The sequence below is a fragment of the Atractosteus spatula genome, chromosome 2 (genome assembly GCF_055471065.1).
Source record: "Atractosteus spatula isolate fAtrSpa1 chromosome 2, fAtrSpa1.hap1, whole genome shotgun sequence".
In the NCBI taxonomy this organism is placed as follows: Eukaryota; Metazoa; Chordata; class Actinopteri; order Semionotiformes; family Lepisosteidae; genus Atractosteus; species Atractosteus spatula.
Genome location: NC_142707.1, coordinates 49841472 through 49865099, shown reverse-complemented (window position 1 = coordinate 49865099; position 23628 = coordinate 49841472). Strand labels below are relative to the sequence as shown.

Here is a 23628-nt window from a genome sequence, read left to right as displayed (position 1 = left end):
TCAGTCCTTACAGTGTACAAGAGCTGAGGACTCAGAGATACGAGATGACCTTGAGAGAGATGACCTCGGAGCAGGATATAAAAGGGACCGAGGTGTGAATGAGACAGAACGACAGAGCGGTATATGAGAATCGGTACAACTGAGCTGAGGACTCGGAGTGCTGAAAGTATACAAGCTCAAACAGAGTGACAGAGGGAGCCGAAGATACAAGTAAACTGACGCCTCGTGTCCCAGCTGCCCTGACTGGAGAAAACTCGTGTTTTCTGGAGAAATAACACCAGTCTCTGAGTAGAGTGTGAGAGACAGAAACTGTAGGAAAAATGGAGCAGAAAGTGTGAAGGAGTGTCAACTGCTGGGGACACGCAGGTTTCAGGTTATAAAAACTTTTAACTTTGAGAAAATTGTTCGAGTATTAATAGGAATAGTCTAGGATCCGGATTATCCCAAGAGAAAATCAAATACTCAATTAAAGAGGTCCCAGCCTCCTTGACCTGTGGGCAGGAGGTCGGCCCCAGCCAAGTGGGTTAAGACAAATTTATTATGACTAAAACGCTCAATATATCCTTCAATACACTTAATTCTTGGGAGTTGTTATTCCTAGTGAATAAATAAGTAGAATACATTCATCCACTTTCTAACTGCTTTATCCAGCAGAGGGTCATAGAGAACCCAGAGCCTATCCCATCATGGAACGGGCCCAAGGCAGGAGAGGCCCAGAACAAGAGGCCAGTCCATCAAAAGGCTCACAATCTCATAGTCTCTCACACTCTCACACCAGGGCCAGGTCCACCACAAGCCAATTAACCTGCCAGTATGTGCTTGGACTGTGAGAGGGAACAGGAACACCCCAGAGAAACCCATATAGCAAAATCTGTTTCCTTTCCTCTCAAAACACAAACATGGATTCTAGTTTCCCTGGCAAAAACGACCATGTCAGAGAAAAGTAAATCTGGACAAACTCAAAGTATCCAAACACAAATAAATCTCATGGGATGGGACTTCCAGTTTAAATCATTTCTATATCGAAAAATCGAGTTTCTTTCCTCTCAAACCCAAACAAGGATTCTATGTTCCTCAAAAAGTACATCTCAAACTCAAACTCCCTTCTCCCTACAGCCAGCTGGCAGAAGATGACAGAGGCAATAGATCACTTCAGAACTACAGGGTCTGAAAGTGATTCTCTGACTAGGGAACAGGGACACGCAGCAACCTGAAAAATTCACATTTATTCTCTAGATTAGAGAATTCAGAAAGGAAACTACATGATATGTGAGGACTTCCAACCAAAGGAAAACTGAGCTTTCTGAATTCACAAGAGAGAACAGGGGATAGAAGAGGGACGTGTCTGGACATCCGACATTCTCGTGCCTCTGCTTCAGATAGACGAGGAGCTGGAAAATAAATGTGATGCTCTTGAAAACAGGGCTTGTAGAAATCACAGTTGTAGTTTTTGATTCCCAGAAACAAGTGAAGGAAGAAATGTGGAAGATTTGGTCTGAGGAACTCTCTCCTTAACCAACAGACCTGTGAGCCCAACTGAGACCACTAACTGTAGGGCTCCTGAGCTGCACTACCAGACCGAAGGTCTTACTATCAGTCACTGGGGTTTACAGGGAAACTGACAGGTGAAGGAATGGCGGGAGAACCAGGGGGCGCTCCTCCCCTTCCTCTATCATTCAATTCTTGTTTTTATTTAAACCCTAGCTCTACACAGTCTACTGAACTCAAGTCTCTTGAGCTCTGAGTGCCAGACTTCTCTCGGCTCTCACGCCCTACTCTCCTTCGTCCCCCATCAGCCTTCTTCTTCAGAACCTTGGAGATTCTCCTCAGTGCTCATTTTCTGCTGTTTCACCTGGTCGACATCCTGGGATTCAACTCAATCCACCTCTCGCCGGACGCCGACACCACTGCTTCTCCTCCCAGATTATGCCGTCGCACCACCACAGATACAAAGGTTTTCATCACATCCAGTGATTAAAAGTACCGAGTGTTTTGGTCCCTTTAAGCTTCCTTGTAGACAGTCACGTGATTACCCAAGAAAACAAGGTGCTACATCTCAGTAACGAAAGCAGCACAAACGCTACTTTCAACGGCACAAACTGGCACAAAAGCAGCACTAACGGTTGCGGTGGGTTTCAGCAATTGTGCTGTTTGCTGAGGGGGGTGACAAGCTGGAGCTGGACAAGCAAACATGTCCTGGATCGTTACACTGCATACTGAAAAAGACACGATATCAGCTGGGAGAAATAGGACAACTTAACAAAGGCACTCATATCTGTGTCTTCAGAGGTCAAGGTGTGCCCTCACGCTGCACTCTACACCAAGGACTGACCAGGAACACTCGAATTAAAGGACTGTGACCTAATGGTGCTATGTTTGCACGTACAGTAAGAGCACTGTAAATACAGTACGAAGACAGGGATAATGACTGATTTTTAATACCTTAGATATATGTTGGGTTATTTTATCTGAAAATATTTTTCAATATTTCTGCGGTGTGCACGTGTGATACGGTCGAGTTTCCAATGTTGTTATGCAGTTGAGTTATGGGCTACCTGGGTCAACTTAGTGCATAGTGCCCCTTAAATTTTCTTTTTACATTTACGATTATTTTTGCATAAAAAATATATAAAAACAATGGTCTTGTGTTACAGGATGTTGCTAATCCTAACCTTTTTAAATACTGGCTCTAAAGATGGGTTGAATCTTTAAATGGCTATTGATTTGCATTTTAATTTGAAAAGAACACAATGAGAAACTGATTACTTTTTCCAATTTTAAAAAGTATACAGCTACGAAGTATTGAGATGTGCTAGTTAAAGCCTTTTTTAAGAACATGCAGTTTGCTAATGTTGGCTTTTTAAGGCTACATCAGCAACTCTCCTGATTAGGTTATGATGTTGGTGACAAATTTAATTTTCCTGTTCACACAAACGCACAGGAGATACTGGTATTAAATGTAAAATCAACCGCTGCCCCTCACTCGGGCAACCAGAGAAACAAAATGGCAGACATTGTTATCCTCGCACCAGTGGCAGTGCACTTGAACCCAACAGATGGGGTCACTGGAGGGCAAGGTCACTCTACATGGTCATGTGATCACCCGAAAAATCTCGGGAACGAAAGCAGCTGTGAAGCTACTTTCCACAGCACAAATGCAGCACTAACGAATGAGACCAGTTTGGTTTCCCTGCAATGTTGTAGGGGGGCTGAGTGATGTCACAACCCCGATCATATCCCAGCTCAGTCTGCTTGGACACTTGGAGGTCTTAGTGCTGTGAGATCTTTCCCACAGACCTCTCTCCTCCCCTTCACGACTCAGCTGCTCGCTCTGTGGACTGCCCTGGCTGGCAGGTGTGTCAGCGACCCCCAGAGCTCAGGGGCAGGTAGACCAAGCCTGGTCTGGCTCTGAGACCCCGGGGTAACAGCAGGCCCTGGAGGGGCAGGTCACACCTCAGTCCCGCAGGAATGGAGCGACACTACAGGCAGCCTGCTCCAGGGAGAGAGGGCTGTCAGGGCCACAGACGACTCACGGGAGGCGTCAGGATGTGTCTGCTGCAGCTGACCGCTCAAGCTGGTCACGAGAGGAGTGTTATTTCACAACACAGTTTCCTAGAGCCCAACATCTCCAGAATGTTCCCCAGTTTTAGAAGAGGTATGTTGTTGTCTTAAAACCTGCAGAGAGTGTCCATCAGCTGTTTAGCCTGACTGTAGGCCTGAGGACATAGTCTGTGTGTTAATCTTCTGAAAAGATGAAGAGGTGCAACACACAGAGCACTGCAGTGGAGCTGTGTGTCACATGGGCTGTGTGTCCCATGAGCTCAGTGTGAGAGACAGTGTCCTGGTTTCCACCCTGTCTGTGCTGTAGACCCAGGAGAGACAGACCAGTTAAAATACTGTCTGTTGTCACTCACTGTTCACACTCATCTATCTGCTCATTAACCACCCATTACAGTCTCCCAGTGAACAGGCTCCCTTACAGCACAGAGCAACACAGCAGAGACACACTCAACTCTGATAAATCTGAGGTTTGGTTGTTTGGAGGCAACAGTGTGGATAGGACTGCTATAACCTCAGCACTCAACTGTGAGGGTTTAAAATTTTGCCTCAAAGATTCGGCACATAACTTAGGCATCATCGTAGACACAAGGCTCTCATTTAACTCTCATGTTAATGCAGTATGCAGTAGCTTCCTACAGTTAAGAAATATTGCAAAACTACGGCAGTTTCTCTCCACTCAAGACACAGAGAAATGAATACATGCTCTTGTATACAGCAGGTTAGACTACTGCAATGCCCTACTATCAGGGATCACCCACCACTCTTTCAACACCTTACAGCGAATTCAGAATGCAGCAGCTAGAATTGGTACTAGGAGCAGAAAGTACATCCATATAACCCCCATACTTAGCTCTCTTCATTGGCTTCCTGTCAGGTACAGGGCGGACTTCAAAATCCTGCTACTTACAAGGCTCTCAGAGGTCAGGCACCTGTCTATTTAATGGAACTTATTAATGTACAGTAAACTTTCCAAGTTGCCCACTTGGGTCACAGAACACAGGTCTTCTTATTCTACATATTAATAAAAAAACAGCTGGCGGTAAAGCCTTTAGTTACAGGACCCCTAGCTTATGGAACAGTCTCCCGCCCCATATTCAGGATACCGAGTCAATCTCAGTATTCAAATCCAGACTGAAGACCTATTACTTCAGCCTAGCCTAGTCACACCTTACATCATAGCCTGCTGCAACCATGGCTGCTGGTGCTGCTGTACATGCCATTGTGTGTCTCTGTGTTGGCCCACCAGGTAGATACATCTGTTCTGACCAAACTATCCTATTCTCCTCCCCACATGTCCGGATGCGTTGAATGCTGCATCACTGCCATGGATCCAAGAGGGACACCGTGAATACACCTATTGTTTAGGAGGATTTGCTGGTCTACAGAGAACTGTATGGAGTACACAGAAGGACATGATGGATGACTTATACTCCACAGTTAGTACTTTTTCAGAATTGTATAATGCCCAGAGGGCACCCAGTTGGCCTTGGACCCCTAAGCTACAGAGGAGTTTTTGGTTCCTCTCCTCTGTTGTCTTCTGGCCTTTTCTCTTTCTGTATTGTAATGTCATGTATTTTGTACTGTTAAACAGCTTTGTTAAGTGCCTGGGGCAACCTTAGTGTGAAAGGTGCTTTATAAAACTAAATTGAATTGAACTGAATTGAACTGAATGTCTGTACACACACACTTACCTCAGCTGGGAAATATAGGGCAGGCACTGAAGGAAACTCCTCACTTCACTCTCTTCAGCTGACCAGCCCAACAGCTCTACTGGTTTCCTGACTGTGTGGAGTTTCAGCACTTCAAGGAAGAGGGAGGCCTTTCTCTCAGAGAGGTCTATTGCCCAGACTGCAGGAGCTGACTGGAAAACTGGCTGGAGTGCTGGGAGAACATTCCTGCCTGTTTGAGACTCATAGTCCTTCACACGGGAATACAGATCCAGCAGGAAATCACACTGAGGCTCCTTAATGGAATCGTTATCAAAAGGAAAGTCAGTGTAGCTGCACACTGATGATAACAATTCCAAGACCTTCTCTCTTGTCTGTGTCTCCCACTCTGCTCCTTGCAGACACAGATCCAGCAGGAATGAAATGGCTTTGTGTATCTGCTCCTCAAACTCCAGTATCCACTCAGAGAACCTGAAAGAGAGGAGGAGACAGACTGAGGCCCATTTCTCTCAGCTGTGTTTCCAGTGGCTGCTGTGCAGGAACTCTCAGACACAAGGAGCCATTTCCCTGAATGGGGATCTTCCCCTGAAAGGAGGGAACAGAGAAGAGTGTGTGAAGGAGGAGTCAGGGGAGTGAGCACAGCTCTCACCACAGGAGTGACTCTTCACACTCTCCCTCAGCTCTCCTCACACACTCCTTCCCCAGAGACACTCTCACACACCCTGGCTCTTCACTCTCTGCACTCCAGTCACTGGGACACTGGAGCTTTAGGAATACAGTCCCACTGTGGATCAGGGACAGGGCTGTATTCCAGCACAGGGTCTCTCCAAGGACAAACACACAGACTGAGGGACCTTAGAAAATACAGCTGGACTCACACATCTTTGATTGATCAACTTGATAAATTAAGCATTGATTAACACACAAGTACTGAAATTTTTACAGATAATAATGAACACAAAGGTTTGGAGCCTGATGTTTCTTTTAATATAGAGAAGTGCACAGCACTGCTGAAATACACTAAGCTGTTGAAGTTGACAACTTAGTTATACCTTCTGACGCTGTGCGAAAGAAAAAACATGCAAACGTGAGGATACATTATTATAAGCAGAGGAATTGAATCAGGGAAATTTATGTTAAAATCATTTAACACTAATAAGTCCTCACTTAGGTGTAGGTCAGTGTGTGGGGTGAGTGGGGCAGGTGTAGGTCAGTGTGTGGGGTGAGTGGGGCAGGTGGAGGTCAGTGTGTGGGGTGAGTGGGGCAGGTGGAGGTCAGTGTGTGGAGTGAGTGGGGCAGGTGTAGTTTAGTGTGTGGGGTGAGTGGGGCAGGTGTAGGTCAGTGTGTGGAGTGAGTGGGGCAGGTGTAGGTCAGTGTGTGGGGTGAGTGGGGTAGGTGTAGGTCAGTGTGTGGGGTGAGTGGGGTAGGTGTAGGTCAGTGTGGGGCGAGTGGGACAGGTGTAGGTCATTGTGTGGGGTAAGAGGGGCAGGTGTAGGTCAGTGTGTGCAGTGAGTGTGGCAGGTGTAGGTCAGTGTTTGGGGTAAGAGGGGCAGGTGTAGGTCAGTGTGTGGGGTAAGAGGGGAAGGTGTAGATCAGTGCGTGGGGTGAGTGGAGCAGGTGTAGGTCAGTGTGTGGAGTGAGTGGGGAAGGTGGAGGTCAGTGTGTGAAGTGAATGGGGCAGGTGTAGGTCAGTGTGTGGGGTGAGAGGGGTAGTTACAGGTCAGTGTGTGGGATGAGTGGGGCAGGTGTAGATCAGTGTGTGGGATGAGTGGGGCAGGTGTAGATCAGTGTGTGAAGTGAGTGGGGCAGGTGTAGATCAGTGTGTGGAGTGGGTGGGGCAGGTGTAGATCAGTGTGTGAAGTGAGAGGGGCAGGTGTAGATCAGTGTGTGGAGTGGGTGGGGCAGGTGTAGATCAGTGTGTGGAGTGGGTGGGGCAGGTGTAGGTCAGTGTGTGGGGTGAGTGGGGCAGGTGTAGATCAGTGTGTGGAGTGAGTGGGGCATGTGTAGGTCAGTGTGTGGGGTGAGAGGGGCAGGTGTAGGTCAGTGTGTGAGGTGAGTGGGGCAGGTGTAGATCAGTGTGAGGGGTGAGTGGGGTAGGTGTAGATCAGTGTGTGGGGTGAGAGGGGCAGGTGTAGATCAGTGTGTGGAGTGGGTGGGGCAGGTGTAGGTCAGTGTGTGGGGTGAGTGGGGCAGGTGTAGATCAGTGTGTGGAGTGGATGGGGCAGGTGTTGATCAGTGTGTGGAGTGATTGGGGCATGTGTAGGTCAGTGTGTGGGGTGAGAGGGGCAGGTGTAGGTCAGTGTGTGAGGTGAGTGGGGCAGGTGTAGATCAGTGTGAGGGGTGAGTGGGGTAGGTGTAGATCAGTGTGTGGGGTGAGTGGGGCATGTGTAGGTCAGTGTGTGGGGTGGGTGGGGCAGGTGTAAGTCAGTGTGTGGGGTGAGTGGGGCAGGTGTAGGTTAGTGTGTGGGGTGAGTGGGGTAGGTGTAGGTCAGTGTGTGGGGTGGGTGGGGTAGGTGTAAGTCAGTGTGTGGGGTGAGTGGGGCAGGTGTAGATCAGTGTGTGGGGTGAGTGGGGCAGGGGCAGGTCACTTTCCCACAAGACTTCTCAAAATGATTTAATTTAAATTCTCTAAAGTCTCTAAATTCTTTCAATAAAGGACATTATTGCTAGTTGGAATTTGTGGCAGGATCCAGAATTGAGGCCATTAAAATGAACGTGATACCAAGTATTACCAGGCTTCTCAACTCAGATCTTGTTTAACTGTGTGATAAAAAATAAAATGCAAAATGCAAGAAGACAGAATCCTCAGTTGTAGAGAAATAATAATAATTATAGTTATTGCTTATACTTATATAGTGCTTTCTGGAAACTCAACTCAAAACGCTTTACAGGTAATGGGGACTCTCCTCCACCACCAGCAGTGTGCAGCTCCACCTGGATGATGTGACAGCAGCCATAGTGCACCAGTACACTCACCACACACCAGCTCTCAGTGGTCCTGGAGTGGAGTGAGACAGCGAGGGCTGTCCAGGAGTGGAGTGAGAAAGTGAGGGCTGTGCAGGAGTGGAGTGAGACAGTGAGGGCTGTCCAGGAGTAGAGTGAGACACTGAGGGCTGTCCAGGAGTGGAGTGAGACAGTGAGGCCTGTCCAGGAGAGGAGTGAGACAGTGAGGGCTGTCCAGGAGTGGAGTGAGACAGTGAGGCCTGTCCAGGAGAGGAGTGAGAAAGTGAGGGCTGTGCAGGAGTGGAGTGAGACACTGAGGGCTGTCCAGGAGTAGAGTGAGACAGTGAGGGCTGTCCAGGAGTAGAGTGAGACAACGACGGCTGTCCAGGAGTGGAGTGAGACAGCGAGGGCTCTCCAGGAGTGGAGTGAGAAAGTGAGGGCTGTGCAGGAGAGGAGTGAGACAGTGAGGGCTGTCCAAGAGAGGAGTGAGACAGTGAGGGCTGTGCAGGATTGGAGTGAGACAGCGAGGTCTGTCCAGGAGAGGAGTGAGACAGTGAGGGCTATCCAGGAGTGGAGTGAGGCAGCGAGGGCTGTCCGGGAGAGGAGTGAGATAGTGAGAAGTGTCCAAGAATGGAGTAAGACAGCGAGGGATATTCAGGAGGGGAGGGATTTTCTGTTGAGAGTGACGCCCAGCCTGATGGTGCAGGTGGAGGGGTCAGTGGCTGCAGGTGGACACAAAGCCTGAGGACTGACTGGCAGAGAGAGAGCAAGCCAGCAGTCATCCAGTGAGACTTCAGGGAGCAGGAGACTCCAGGACAGGAGTCCATGAGAGAGAGTGAGGACTCAGGAGTGAGACTGAGGAGCACAAGAGGCTCTGATAGAGAGAGGGAGCAGCAGTCCAGAGAGAGAACTGGACAGGACTCCATGTGAGGAGTCCAGGAGCAGGGAGGGTCCTAGAGTGAGCGAGACATCGAGGTGCAGGGAGACTCGCGATTAGCAGCCTCGGGTGTTGCCGTGTCGGCCCGCTGGTGAGATAAAGTAGACGGTGGAGTGCGTCAGGCCAAACGGGAACGACTATGTTGAGGGTTTTCCGCTGTTGCTCCCTGAAACAGACGGGCTAGTGCGAGCGAGAGCCAGAGCGGCGAGATTCACTGAGTGTGAGAGTCCGCCAGCGGGGACTCAGAGGGACGAGCTGACCTCGAGTGAGGTGACCTCGGAGGAGCTCGGAGAAGGAACCGAGGTGTGAACGAGACCGAACACCAGACAACAGAAGACAGATCAATACTAGAAATTCTCCAGCTGCTCGTAAAGAACAAATCACAAGAAAATACATTATTAAAGAACCTCCAACATCTGAACAGAGCCTGATATTGTGAACGAGATTCATATAAAGAGCAGGAAAACATTTTCTTTCAATTTACAGTCAGAAGGGTTTAGCAAATACTGGTTAACCTGGATAAAATCTCTGTCCCCATGAAGACCTACTTTCACTACCTGTAGTAAAATGAACAAACACTTCTGTTTAATTCCATAAGACAGATGTGACTCAGTAAATGTATTTTGTATTCAACCCTCCTTCATTGCAATCAAAATATAAATTGTTACATGTAATTTAAAAAGAGAAAACAAAAACAGCTAAACATTCTCTACAATCTTTATTTCTAATCCATTCAATCAACAAATAAAACTAAAATACTGTCTTCTGTCACTCACTGTTCACACACAGCTGTCTGATCATTAACCACCCATTACAGTCTCCCAGTGAACAGGCTCCCTTACAACACAGAGCAACACAGCAGAGACACACTGAGAGAGGACTGACTGTACACACACACTTACCTCAGCTGGGAAATATAGGGCAGGCACTGAAGGAAACTCCTCACTTCACTCTCTTCAGCTGACCAGCCCTTCAGCACTACTGGTTTCCTGACTGTGTGGAGTTTCAGCACTTCAAGGAAGAGGGAGGCCTTTCTCTCAGAGAGGTCTATAGCCCAGACTGCAGGAGCTGACTGGAAAACTGGCTGGAGTGCTGGGAGAACATTCCTGCCTGTTTGAGACTCATAGTCCTTCACACGGGAATACAGATCCAGCAGGAAATCACACTGAGGCTCCTCACTGCAATCCTTATCAAAAGGAAAGTCAGTGTAGCTGCACGTTGATGATAACAATATCAAGACCTTCTCTCCTGTCTGTGTCTCCCACTCTGCTCCTTGCAGACACAGATCCAGCAGGAATGAAATGGCTTTGTGTTTCTGCTCCTCAAAGTTCAGTATCCACTCAGAGAACCTGAAAGAGAGGAGGAGACAGACTGAGGCCCATTTCTCTCAGCTGTGTTTCCAGTGGCTGCTGTGCAGGAACTCTCAGACACAAGGAGCCATTTCCCTGAATGGGGATCTTCCCCTGAAAGGAGGGAACAGAGAAGAGTGTGTGAAGGAGGAGTGAGGGGAGTGAGCACAGCTCTCACCACAGGAGTGACTCTTCACACTCTCCCTCAGCTCTCCTCACACACTCCTTCCCCAGAGACACTCTCACACACCCTGGCTCTTCACTCTCTGCACTCCAGTCGCTGGGACACTGGAGCTTTAGGAATACAGTCCCACTGTGGATCAGGGACAGGGCTGTATTCCAGCACAGGGTCTCTCCCAGGACAAACACACAGACTGAGGGACCTTAGAAAATACAGCTGGACTCACACATCTGTACTTGACCAAAAGGACACAAACACACTTTAATAAACACACTAGTACTGAAAATAATTGATGTTTAGTTTAATATAGAGAAGAGCAGAACACTATTAAAATACACTGAACTGTTTACGCTGACAAATTATTTCAACCTTTTACCACTGGAGAGAAAAAAAACATACAAAAAGCACAGATATATAATTATAGCAACGGAACTGAATCAGAGAAAGTTATGTTGAAATTCCTTTACAAACTACTAAGTACTCACAATACTGTGTGTAAAATAAGGATAGTCAATAGGGCAGGTGTAGGTCAGTGTGTGGGGTGAGTGGGGCAGGTGTAGGTCAGTGTGTGGGGTGAGAGGGGCAGGTGTAGATCAGTGTGTGGGGTGAGTGGGGCAGGTGTAGGTCAGTGTGTGGAGTGAGTGGGGCAGGTGTAGATCAGTGTGAGGGGTGAGTATGGTAGGTGTAGATCAGTGTGTGGGGTGAGAGGGGCAGGTGTAGATCAGTGTGTGGGGTAAGAGGGGCAGGTGTAGGTCAGTGTGTGGAGTGAGAGGGGCAGGTGTAGGTCAGTGTGTGGGGTGAGTGGAGCAGGTGTATATCAGTGTGTGGGTGAGTGGGACAGGTGTAGGTCAGTGTGTGGGGTGAGAGGGGCAGGTGTAGGTCAGTGTGTGGGGTGAGTGGGGCAGGTGTAGGTCAGTGTGTGGGGTGGGTGGGGCAGGTGTAAGTCAGTGTGTGGGGTGAGTGGGGCAGGTGTAGGTTAGTGTGTGGGGTGAGTGGGGTAGGTGTAGGTCAGTGTGTGGGGTGGGTGGGGCAGGTGTAAGTCAGTGTGTGGGGTGAGTGGGGCAGGGGCAGGTCACTTTCCCACAAGACTTCTCAAAATGATTTAATTTAAATTCTCTAAAGTCTCTAAATTCTTTCAATAAAGGACATTATTGCTAGTTGGAATTTGTGGCAGGATCCAGAATTGAGGCCATTAAAATGAACGTGATACCAAGACTGTTGTATTACCAGGCTTCTCAACTCAGATCTTGTTTAACTGTGTGATAAAAAATAAAATGCAAAATGCAAGAAGACAGAATCCTCAGTTGTAGAGAAATAATAATAATTATAGTTATTGCTTATACTTATATAGTGCTTTCTGGAAACTCAACTCAAAACGCTTTACAGGTGATGGGGACTCTCCTCCACCACCAGCAGTGTGCAACTCCACCTGGATGATGTGACAGCAGCCATAGTGCACCAGTACACTCACCACACACCAGCTCTCAGTGGTCCTGGAGTGGAGTGAGACAGCGAGGGCTGTCCAGGAGTGGAGTGAGAAAGTGAGGGCTGTGCAGGAGTGGAGTGAGACAGTGAGGGCTGTCCAGGAGTAGAGTGAGACACTGAGGGCTGTCCAGGAGTGGAGTGAGACAGTGAGGCCTGTCCAGGAGAGGAGTGAGACAGTGAGGGCTGTCCAGGAGTGGAGTGAGACAGTGAGGCCTGTCCAGGAGTGGAGTGAGACACTGAGGGCTGTCCAGGAGTAGAGTGAGACAGTGAGGGCTGTCCAGGAGTGGAGTGAGACAACGACGGCTGTCCAGGAGTGGAGTGAGACAGCGAGGCTTGTCAAGGAGTGGAGTGAGACAACGAGGGCTGTCCAGGAGGGCAGTGAGACAATGAGGGCTGTCCAGGAGTGGAGTGAGACAGCGAGGCTTGTCAAGGAGTGGAGTGAGTCAGAGGGCTGTCCAGGAGAGGAGTGAGACAGCGAGGGCTCTCCAGGAGTGGAGTGAGACAGCGAGGGCTCTCCAGGAGTGGAGTGAGAAAGTGAGGGCTGTGCAGGAGAGGAGTGAGACAGTGAGGGCTGTCCAAGAGAGGAGTGAGACAGTGAGGGCTGTGCAGGATTGGAGTGAGACAGCGAGGTCTGTCCAGGAGAGGAGTGAGACAGTGAGGGCTATCCAGGAGTGGAGTGAGGCAGCGAGGGCTGTCCGGGAGAGGAGTGAGATAGTGAGAAGTGTCCAAGAATGGAGTAAGACAGCGAGGGATATTCAGGAGGGGAGGGATTTTCTGTTGAGAGTGAGGCCCAGCCTGATGGTGCAGGTGGAGGCCTCAGTGGCTGCAGGTGGACACAAAGCCTGAGGACTGACTGGCAGAGAGAGAGCAAGCCAGCAGTCATCCAGTGAGACTTCAGGGAGCAGGAGACTCCAGGACAGGAGTCCATGAGAGAGAGTGAGGACTCAGGAGTGAGACTGAGGAGCACAAGAGGCTCTGAGAGAGAGAGGGAGCAGCAGTCCAGAGAGAGAACTGGACAGGCCTCCATGTGAGGAGTCCAGGAGCAGGGAGGGTCCTAGAGTGAGCGAGACATCGAGGTGCAGGGAGACTCGCGATTAGCAGCCTCGGGTGTTGCCGTGTCGGCCCGCTGGTGAGATAAAGTAGACGGTGGAGTGCGACAGGCCAAACGGGAACGACTATGTTGAGGGTTTTCCGCTGTTGCTCCCTGAAACAGACGGGCTAGTGCGAGCGAGAGCCAGAGCGGCGAGATTCACTGAGTGTGAGAGTCCGCCAGCGGGGACTCAGAGGGACGAGCTGACCTCGAGTGAGGTGACCTCGGAGGAGCTCGGAGAAGGAACCGAGGTGTGAACGAGACCGAACACCAGACAACAGAAGACAGATCAATACTAGAAATTCTCCAGCTGCTCGTAAAGAACAAATCACAAGAAAATACATTATTAAAGAACCTCCAACATCTGAACAGAGCCTGATATTGTGAACGAGATTCATATAAAGAGCAGGAAAACATTTTCTTTCAATTTACAGTCAGAAGGGTTTAGCAAATACTGGTTAACCTGGATAAAATCTCTGTCCCCATGAAGACCTACTTTCACTACCTGTAGTAAAATGAACAAACACTTCTGTTTAATTCCATAAGACAGATGTGACTCAGTAAATGTATTTTGTATTCAACCCTCCTTCATTGCAATCAAAATATAAATTGTTACATGTAATTTAAAAAGAGAAAACAAAAACAGCTAAACATTCTCTACAATCTTTATTTCTAATCCATTCAATCAACAAATAAAACTAAAATACTGTCTTCTGTCACTCACTGTTCACACACAGCTGTCTGATCATTAACCACCCATTACAGTCTCCCAGTGAACAGGCTCCCTTACAGCACAGAGCAACACAGCAGAGACACACTGAGAGAGGACTGACTGTACACACACACTTACCTCAGCTGGGAAATATAGGGCAGGCACTGAAGGAAACTCCTCACTTCACTCTCTTCAGCTGACCAGCCCAACAGCTCTACTGGTTTCCTGACTGTGTGGAGTTTCAGCACTTCAAGGAAGAGGGAGGCCTTTCTCTCAGAGAGGTCTATTGCCCAGACTGCAGGAGCTGACTGGAAAACTGGCTGGAGTGCTGGGAGAACATTTCTGCCTGTTTGAGACTCATAGACCTTCACACGGGAATACAGATCCAGCAGGAAATCACACTGACGATCCTTATTGGAATCGTTATCAAAAGGAAAGTGAGTGTAGCTGCACACAGATGATAACAATTCCAAGACCTTCTCTCCTGTCTGTGTCTCCCACTCTGCTCCTCGCAGACACAGATCCAGCAGGAATGAAATGGCTTTGTGTTTCTGCTCCTCAGAGTCCCGTATCCTCTTGGAGAACCTGAAAGAGAGGAGGAGACAGACTTAGGCCCATTTCTCTCAGCTGTGTTTCCAGTGGCTGCTGTGCAGGAACTCTCAGACACAAGGAGCCATTTCCCTGAATGGGGATCTTCCCCTGAAAGGAGGGAACAGAGAAGAGTGTGTGAAGGAGGAGTGACGGGAGTGTGCACAGCTCTCACCACAGGAGTGACTCTTCACACTCTCTCAGCTCTCCTGAAACACTCCTTCCCCAGAGACACTCTCACACACCCTGGCTCTTCACTCTCTGCACTCCAGTCGCTGGGACACTGGAGCTTTAGGAATACAATCCCACTGTGGATCAGGGACAGGGCTGTATTCCAGCACAGGGTCTCTCCCAGGACAAACACACAGACTGAGGGATCTTAGAAAATACAGCTGGATTCACAGATCTCTCACTGATCAACTGGATGAATTAAACATTGAGGGCTGTCTAGGAATGGAGTGAGTTTCTGTTGAGAGAGACCCAGCCTGATGGTGCAGGTGGAGGTGTCAGTGGCTGCAGGTGGACACAAAGCCTGAGGACTGACTGGCAGAGAGAGAGCAAGCCAGCAGTCATCCAGTGAGACATCAGGGAGCAGGAGGCTCCAGGACAGGAGTGCATGAGAGAGAGTGAGGACTCAGGAGTGAGACTGAGGAGCACGAGAGGCTCTGAGAGAGAGAGGGAGCAGCAGTCCAGAGAAAGAACTGGACAGGACTCCATGTGAGGAGTCCAGGAGCAGGGAGGGTCCTAGAGTGAGCGAGACATCGAGGTGCAGGGGAGACTCGCGATGAGTAACAGCTTCAGTCCTTTCAGTGTACAAGAGCTGAGGACTCAGAGATATGAGATGACCTTGAGAGAGATGACCTCGGAGCAGGATATAAAAGGGACCGAGGTGTGAATGAGACAGAACGACAGAGCGGTATATGAGAATCGGTACAACTGAGCTGAGGACTCGGAGTGTTGAAAGTACACAAGCTCAAACAGAGTGACAGAGGGAGCCGAAGATACAAGTAAACTGACGCCTCATGTCCCAGCTGCCCTGACTGGAGAAAACTTGTGTTTTCTGGAGAAATAACACCAGTCTCTGAGTAGAGTGCGAGAGACAGAAACTGTAGGAAAAATGGAGCAGAAACGCCTGTAGCAGAACGCCTGCTCCACCATCAAGGTGCTGTCCCGACTCCCGGGCCATCCCAGTATGAAACAGCAATACCCTGTATAGATACACTCATTAACAGATGGGCTAAGGTTACAGAAACTTCTAACTCATAGAAATTTGTCAAACTATTAATAGGGATAACATAGGATCTGGATTTCTCCAAGACAAAATCAGATACTCAATTCAAGACGTGGACACTCAGAAGGAAAAGAGAACTACTCTCCAAGATCTGCAAAGTGCTGGAGAATTATCACACCAATCTCATTTTGAAAAACAAAACTTCTATAGATACCTGCACATTAGGTATTACGTAAAGAGTTGTATAAAACAAAGCATGGAACAAGATAACAAATGGTTCACACTTTTATAGCTTATTATCAACAAAGTAATCAGAAGAAAATAATCTGAAAAATATACACTAGTATTGAAGGTGTGAAAAAAGACTCAACACAATATATTCAAATAAAACGGGAAAAAGAAAATGATAACATCTCATCTGATCAGTGGAAGTGTACAGGCACATTTCATAATGCCCTACAGGTTCACATACATGGAGAAATGTCTGCTGGAAAAACCTGATTCATTTCTTCATCAGGCCCCAAATACAAGTCAAATCAAAAGAAAACACAATGTTGGAGGTGATGTGGAGAGCAGGCAGGTACTTTCTCACACATATTCTGGTCCTGCTCACAGATACAATGCTACAGGCACTTTATACACACAGCCCTTGTTAAAACAGCCGACTCAGCTATATAACTTGAACTCTCAGTTGTGCATTTGGGAAAGTTTTCCTCTAATAACACTGAAAGGACAGATAAATATTCTTCAAGCTTCCAGAAAAAAGCAATCACAAGAAACCAGATTATTAAAGAACCTCCAGCTTCTAAACAGTGCATTGATGTCATGAAAGAGATTTATATAATGAGAAGGAGAACATTTTCTCTCAACTTACAGACGGAAATGTACAGTAAATACTGGTGACCCTGGATGAAATTTCTGTCCCCGTTCAGGCTATATTCCTCTACCTGAAGTAATGTGAAGTAACATTTCTGTGTAGATGATTTTGTCTACCAAACTGATAACGATGTACTAGTGAATATATTTTTGTATTTAACCCCCCTTTGCTGCTTTGCTGGCAAAATGTAAACTGTTATGAATATGAACAATTGCAAATTAAAAGAATGAAAAACAAACAGCTAAACATTTTCTATAATATTTACTTCATCAAATTAAACCATTTCATCAATAAATGAAAATAAAAAAATATTGTCTTCTATCACTGTTCACACACAGCTGTCTGATCATTAACCACCCATTACAGTCTCCCAGTAAACAGGCTCCCTTACAGCACAGAGCAACACAGCAGAGACACACTGAGAGAGGACTGACTGTACACACACACTTACCTCAGCTGGGAAATATAGGGCAGGCACTGAAGGAAACTCCTCACTTCACTCTCTTCAGCTGACCAGCCCTTCAGCTCTACTGGTTTCCTGACTGTGTGGAGTTTCAGCACTTCAAGGAAGAGGGAGGCCTTTCTCTCAGAGAGGTCTACAGCCCAGACTGCAGGAGCTGACTGGAAAACTGGCTGGAGTGCTGGGAGAACAGTCCTGCCTGTTAGAGACTCATAGTCCTTCACACGGGAATACAGATCCAGCAGGAAATCACACTGAGGCTCCTCATTGTAACGATTGTCAAAGGGAAAGTGAGTGAAGCTGCACACAGATGATAACAATTCCAAGACCTTCTCTCCTGTCTGTGTCTCCCACTCTACTCCTTGCAGACACAGATCCAGCAGGAATGAAATGGCTTTGTGTTTCTGCTCCTTAGAGTCCTGTGTCCTCTTAGAGAACCTGAAAGAGAGGAGGAGACAGACTGAGGCCCATTTCTCTCAGCTGTGTTTCCAGTGGCTGCTGTGCAGGAACTCTCAGACACAAGGAGCCATTTCCCTGAATGGGGATCTTCCCCTGAAAGGAGGGAACAGAGAAGAGTGTGTGAAGGAGGAGTGAGGGGAGTGAGCACAGCTCTCACCACAGGAGTGACTCTTCACACTCTCCCTCAGCTCTCCTCACACACTCCTTCCCCAGAGACACTCTTACACACCCTGGCTCTTCACTCTCTGCACTCCAGTCGCTGGGACACTGAAACTTTAGGAACACAATCCCACTGTGGATCAGGGACAGGGCTGTATTCCAGCACAGGGTCTCTCCCAGGACAAACACACAGACTGAGGGACCTTAGAAAATACAGCTGGATTCACAGATCTCTCACTGATCAACTAGATAAATTAAACATTGAGGGCTGTCTAGGAATGGAGTGAGTTTCTGTTGAGAGAGACCCAGCCTGATGGTGCAGGTGGAGGTGTCAGTGGCTGCAGGTGGACACAAAGCCTGAGGACTGACTGGCAGAGAGAGAGCAAGCCAGCAGTCATCCAGTGAGACATCAGGGAGCAGGAGGCTCCAGGACAGGTGTCCATGAGAGAGAGTGAGGACTCAGGAGTGAGACTGAGGAGCACGAGAGGATTTGAGAGAGAGAGGGAGCAGCAGTTCAGAGAGAGAACTGGACAGGACTCCATGTGAGGAGTCCAGGAGCAGGGAGGGTCCTAGAGTGAGCGAGACATCGAGGTGCAGGGGAGACTCGCGATGAGTAACAGCTTCAGTCCTTACAGTGTACAAGAGCTGAGGACTCAGAGATACGAGATGACCTTGAGAGAGATGACCTCGGAGCAGGATATAAAAGGGGCCGAGGTGTGAATGAGACAGAACGACAGAGCGGTATATGAGAATCGGTACAACTGAGCTGAGGACTCGGAGTGTTGAAAGTACACAAGCTCAAACAGAGTGACAGAGGGAGCTGAAGATACAAGTAAACTGACGCCTCGTGTCCCAGCTGCCCTGACTGGAGAAAACTCGTGTTTTCTGGAGAAATAATACCAGTCTCTGAGTAGAGTGTGAGAGACAGAAACTGTAGGAAAAATGGAGCAGAAACGCCTGTAGCAGAACGCCTGCTCCACCATCAAGGTGCTGTCCCGACTCCCGGGCCATCCCAGTATGAAACAGCAATACCCTGTATAGATACACTCATTAACAGATGGGCTAAGGTTACAGAAACTTCTAACTCATAGAAATTTGTCAAACTATTAATAGGGATAACATAGGATCTGGATTTCTCCAAGACAAAATCAGATACTCAATTCAAGACGTGGACACCCAGAAGGAAAAGAGAACTACTCTCCAAGATCTGCAAAGTGCTGGAGAATTATCACACCAATCTCATTTTGAAAAACAAAACTTCTATAGATACCTGCACATTAGGTATTACGTAAAGAGTTGTATAAAACAAAGCATGGAACAAGATAACAAATGGTTCACACTTTTATAGCTTATTATCAACAAAGTAATCAGAAGAAAATAATCTGAAAAATATACACTAGTATTGAAGGTGTGAAAAAAGACTCAACACAATATATTCAAATAAAACGGGAAAAAGAAAATGATAACATCTCATCTGATCAGTGGAAGTGTACAGGCACATTTCATAATGCCCTACAGGTTCACATACATGGAGAAATGTCTGCTGGAAAAACCTGATTCATTTCTTCATCAGGCCCCAAATACAAGTCAAATCAAAAGAAAACACAATGTTGGAGGTGATGTGGAGAGCAGGCAGGTACTTTCTCACACATATTCTGGTCCTGCTCACAGATACAATGCTACAGGCACTTTATACACACAGCCCTTGTTAAAACAGCCGACTCAGCTATATAACTTGAACTCTCAGTTGTGCATTTGGGAAAGTTTTCCTCTGATAACACTGAAAGGACAGATAAATATTCTTCTAGCTTCCAGAAAAAAGCAATCACAAGAAACCAGATTATTAAAGAACCTCCAGCTTCTAAACAGTGCATTGATGTCATGAAAGAGATTTATATAATGAGAAGGAGAACATTTTCTCTCAACTTACAGACGGAAATGTACAGCAAATACTGGTGACCCTGGATGAAATTTCTGTCCCCATTCAGGCTATATTCCTCTACCTGAAGTAATGTGAAGTAACATTTCTGTGTAGATGATTTTGTCTACCAAACTGATAACGATGTACTAGTGAATATATTTTTGTATTTAACCCCCTTTGCTGCTTTGCTGGCAAAATGTAAACTGTTACGAATATGAACAATTGCAAATTAAAAGAATGAAAAACAAACAGCTAAACATTTTCTATAATATTTACTTCATCAAATTAAACCATTTCATCAATAAATGAAAATAAAAAAATATTGTCTTCTATCACTGTTCACACACAGCTGTCTGATCATTAACCACCCATTACAGTCTCCCAGTGAACAGGCTCCCTTACAGCACAGAGCAACACAGCAGAGACACACTGAGAGAGGACTGTCTGTACACACACACTTACCTCAGCTGGGAAATATAGGGCAGGCACTGAAGGAAACTCCTCACTTCACTCTCTTCAGCTGACCAGCCCAACAGCTCTACTGGTTTCCTGACTGTGTGGAGTTTCAGCACTTCAAGGAAGAGGGAGGCCTTTCTCTCAGAGAGGTCTATAGCCCAGACTGCAGGAGCTGACTGGAAAACTGGCTGGAGTGCTGGGAGAACATTTCTGCCTGTTTGAGACTCATAGACCTTCACACGGGAATACAGATCCAGCAGGAAATCACACTGAGGCTCCTTATTGGAATCGTTATCAAAAGGAAAGTGAGTGTAGCTGCACACTGATGATAACAATTCCAAGACCTTCTCTCCTCTCTGTGTCTCCCACTCTGCTCCTTGCAGACACAGATCCAGCAGGAATGAAATGGTTTTGTGTTTCTGCTCCTCAGAGTCCTGTATCCTCTTAGAGAACCTGAAAGAGAGGAGGAGACAGACTGAGGCCCATTTCTCTCAGCTGTGTTTCCAGTGGCTGCTGTGCAGGAACTCTCAGACACAAGGAGCCATTTCCCTGAATGGGGATCTTCCCCTGAAAGGAGGGAACAGAGAAGAGTGTGTGAAGGAGGAGTGAGGGGAGTGAGCACAGCTCTCACCACAGGAGTGACTCTTCACACTCTCCCTCAGCTCTCCTCACACACTCCTTCCCCAGAGACACTCTCACACACCCTGGCTCTTCACTCTCTGCACTCCAGTCACTGGGACACTGGAGCTTTAGGAACACAATCCCACTGTGGATCAGGGACAGGGCTGTATTCCAGCACAGGGTCTCTCCCAGGACAAACACACAGACTGAGGGACCTTAGAAAATACAGCTGGATTCACAGATCTCTCACTGATCAACTGGTTAAATTAAACATTGAGGGCTGTCTAGGAATGGAGTGAGTTTCTGTTGAGAGAGACCCAGCCTGATGGTGCAGGTGGAGGGGTCAGTGGCTGCAGGTGGACACAAAGCCTGAGGACTGACTGGCAGAGAGAGAGCAAGCCAGCAGTCATCCAGTGAGACATCAGGGAGCAGGAGGCTCCAGGACAGGAGTGCATGAGAGAGAGTGAGGACTCAGGAGTGAGACTGAGGAGCACGAGAGGCTCTGAGAGAGAGAGGGAGCAGCAGTTCAGAGAGAGAACTGGACAGGACTCCATGTGAGGAGTCCAGGAGCAGGGAGGGTCCTAGAGTGAGCGAGACATCGAGGTGCAGGGAGACTCGCGATGAGTAACAGCTTCAGTCCTTACAGTGTACAAGAGCTGAGGACTCAGAGATACGAGATGACCTTGAGAGAGATGACCTCGGAGCAGGATATAAAAGGGACCGAGGTGTGAATGAGACAGAACGACAGAGCGGTATATGAGAATCGGTACAACTGAGCTGAGGACTCGGAGTGTTGAAAGTACACAAGCTCAAACAGAGTGACAGAGGGAGCTGAAGATACAAGTAAACTGACGCCTCGTGTCCCAGCTGCCCTGACTGGAGAAAACTTGTGTTTTCTGGAGAAATAACACCAGTCTCTGAGTAGAGTGTGAGAGACAGAAACTGTAGGAAAAATGGAGCAGAAACGCCTGTAGCAGAACGCCTGCTCCACCATCAAGGTGCTGTCCCGACTCCCGGGCCATCCCAGTATGAAACAGCAATACCCTGTATAGATACACTCATTAACAGATGGGCTAAGGTTACAGAAACTTCTAACTCATAGAAATTTGTCAGACTATTAATAGGGATAACATAGGATCTGGATTTCTCCAAGACAAAATCAGATACTCAATTCAAGACGTGGACACCCAGAAGGAAAAGAGAACTACTCTCCAAGATCTGCAAAGTGCTGGAGAATTATCACACCAATCTCATTTTGAAAAACAAAACTTCTATAGATACCTGCACATTAGGTATTACATAAAGAGTTGTATAAAACAAAGCATGGAACAAGATAACAAATGGTTCACACTTTTATAGCTTATTATTAACAAAGTAATCAGAAGAAAATAAACTGAAAAATATACACTAGTATTGAAGGTGTGAAAAAAGACTCAACACAATATATTCAAATAAAACGGGAAAAAGAAAATGATAACATCTCATCTGATCAGTGGAAGTGTACAGGCACATTTCATAATGCCCTACAGGTTCACATACATGGAGAAATGTCTGCTGGAAAAACCTGATTCATTTCTTCATCAGGCCCCAAATACAAGTCAAATCAAAAGAAAACACAATGTTGGAGGTGATGTGGAGAGCAGGCAGGTACTTTCTCACACATATTCTGGTCCTGCTCACAGATACAATGCTACAGGCACTTTATACACACAGCCCTTGTTAAAACAGCCGACTCAGCTATATAACTTGAACTCTCAGTTGTGCATTTGGGAAAGTTTTCCTCTGATAACACTGAAAGGACAGATAAATATTCTTCTAGCTTCCAGAAAAAAGCAATCACAAGAAACCAGATTATTAAAGAACCTCCAGCTTCTAAACAGTGCATTGATGTCATGAAAGAGATTTATATAATGAGAAGGAGAACATTTTCTCTCAACTTACAGACGGAAATGTACAGCAAATACTGGTGACCCTGGATGAAATTTCTGTCCCCATTCAGACTATATTCCTCTACCTGAAGTAATGTGAAGTAACATTTCTGTGTACTGTAGATGATTTGTCTACCAAACTGATAACGATGTACTAGTGAATATATTTTTGTATTTAACCCCCCTTTGCTGCTTTGCTGGCAAAATGTAAACTGTTACGAATATGAACAATTGCAAATTAAAAGAATGAAAAACAAACAGCTAAACATTTTCTATAATATTTACTTCATCAAATTAAACCATTTCATCAATAAATGAAAATAAAAAAATATTGTCTTCTATCACTGTTCACACACAGCTGTCTGATCATTAACCACCCATTACAGTCTCCCAGTAAACAGGCTCCCTTACAACACAGAGCAACACAGCAGAGACACACTGAGAGAGGACTGACTGTACACACACACTTACCTCAGCTGGGAAATATAGGGCAGGCACTGAAGGAAACTCCTCACTTCACTCTCTTCAGCTGACCAGCCCTTCAGCTCTACTGGTTTCCTGACTGTGTGGAGTTTCAGCACTTCAAGGAAGAGGGAGGCCTTTCTCTCAGAGAGGTCTATAGCCCAGACTGCAGGAGCTGACTGGAAAACTGGCTGGAGTGCTGGGAGAACAGTCCTGCCTGTTGGAGACTCACAGTCCTTCACACGGGAATACAGATCCAGCAGGAAATCACACTGAGGCTCCTCATTGTAACGATTGTCAAAGGGAAAGTGAGTGAAGCTGCACACAGATGATAACAATTCCAAGACCTTCTCTTCTGTCTGTGTCTCCCACTCTACTCCTTGCAGACACAGATCGAGCAGGAATGAAATGGCTTCGTGTTTCTGCTCCTCAGAGTCCTGTATCCTCTTAGAGAACCTGAAAGAGAGGAGGAGACAGACTGAGGCCCATTTCTCTCAGCTGTGTTTCCAGTGGCTGCTGTGCAGGAACTCTCAGACACAAG

At 47.1% G+C, this 23628-nt stretch overlaps 1 protein-coding gene across 4 annotated transcripts in view; it reads right to left on the bottom strand.

Annotated features, from left to right (window-relative positions):
• The window catches only part of LOC148839822 (uncharacterized), a 191278-nt gene that overhangs the window by 38515 nt on the left and 129135 nt on the right, over window positions 1-23628 (bottom strand). For 3 of the 4 annotated variants that reach the window (XM_088909656.1, XM_088909657.1, XM_088909658.1), the window contains exons 23-28: window positions 23097-23543; window positions 20083-20529; window positions 17073-17519; window positions 14064-14510; window positions 10011-10457; window positions 5253-5699 (exon numbers count right to left, since the gene is read on the bottom strand). In XM_088909656.1, coding sequence (XP_088765782.1) covers window positions 5253-5699; window positions 10011-10457; window positions 14064-14510; window positions 17073-17519; window positions 20083-20529; window positions 23097-23543 — 2682 coding nt within the window. The remainder of the gene's footprint in view (window positions 1-5252; window positions 5700-10010; window positions 10458-14063; window positions 14511-17072; window positions 17520-20082; window positions 20530-23096; window positions 23544-23628) is intronic. The other variant, XM_088909659.1, reaches the window with a different exon arrangement.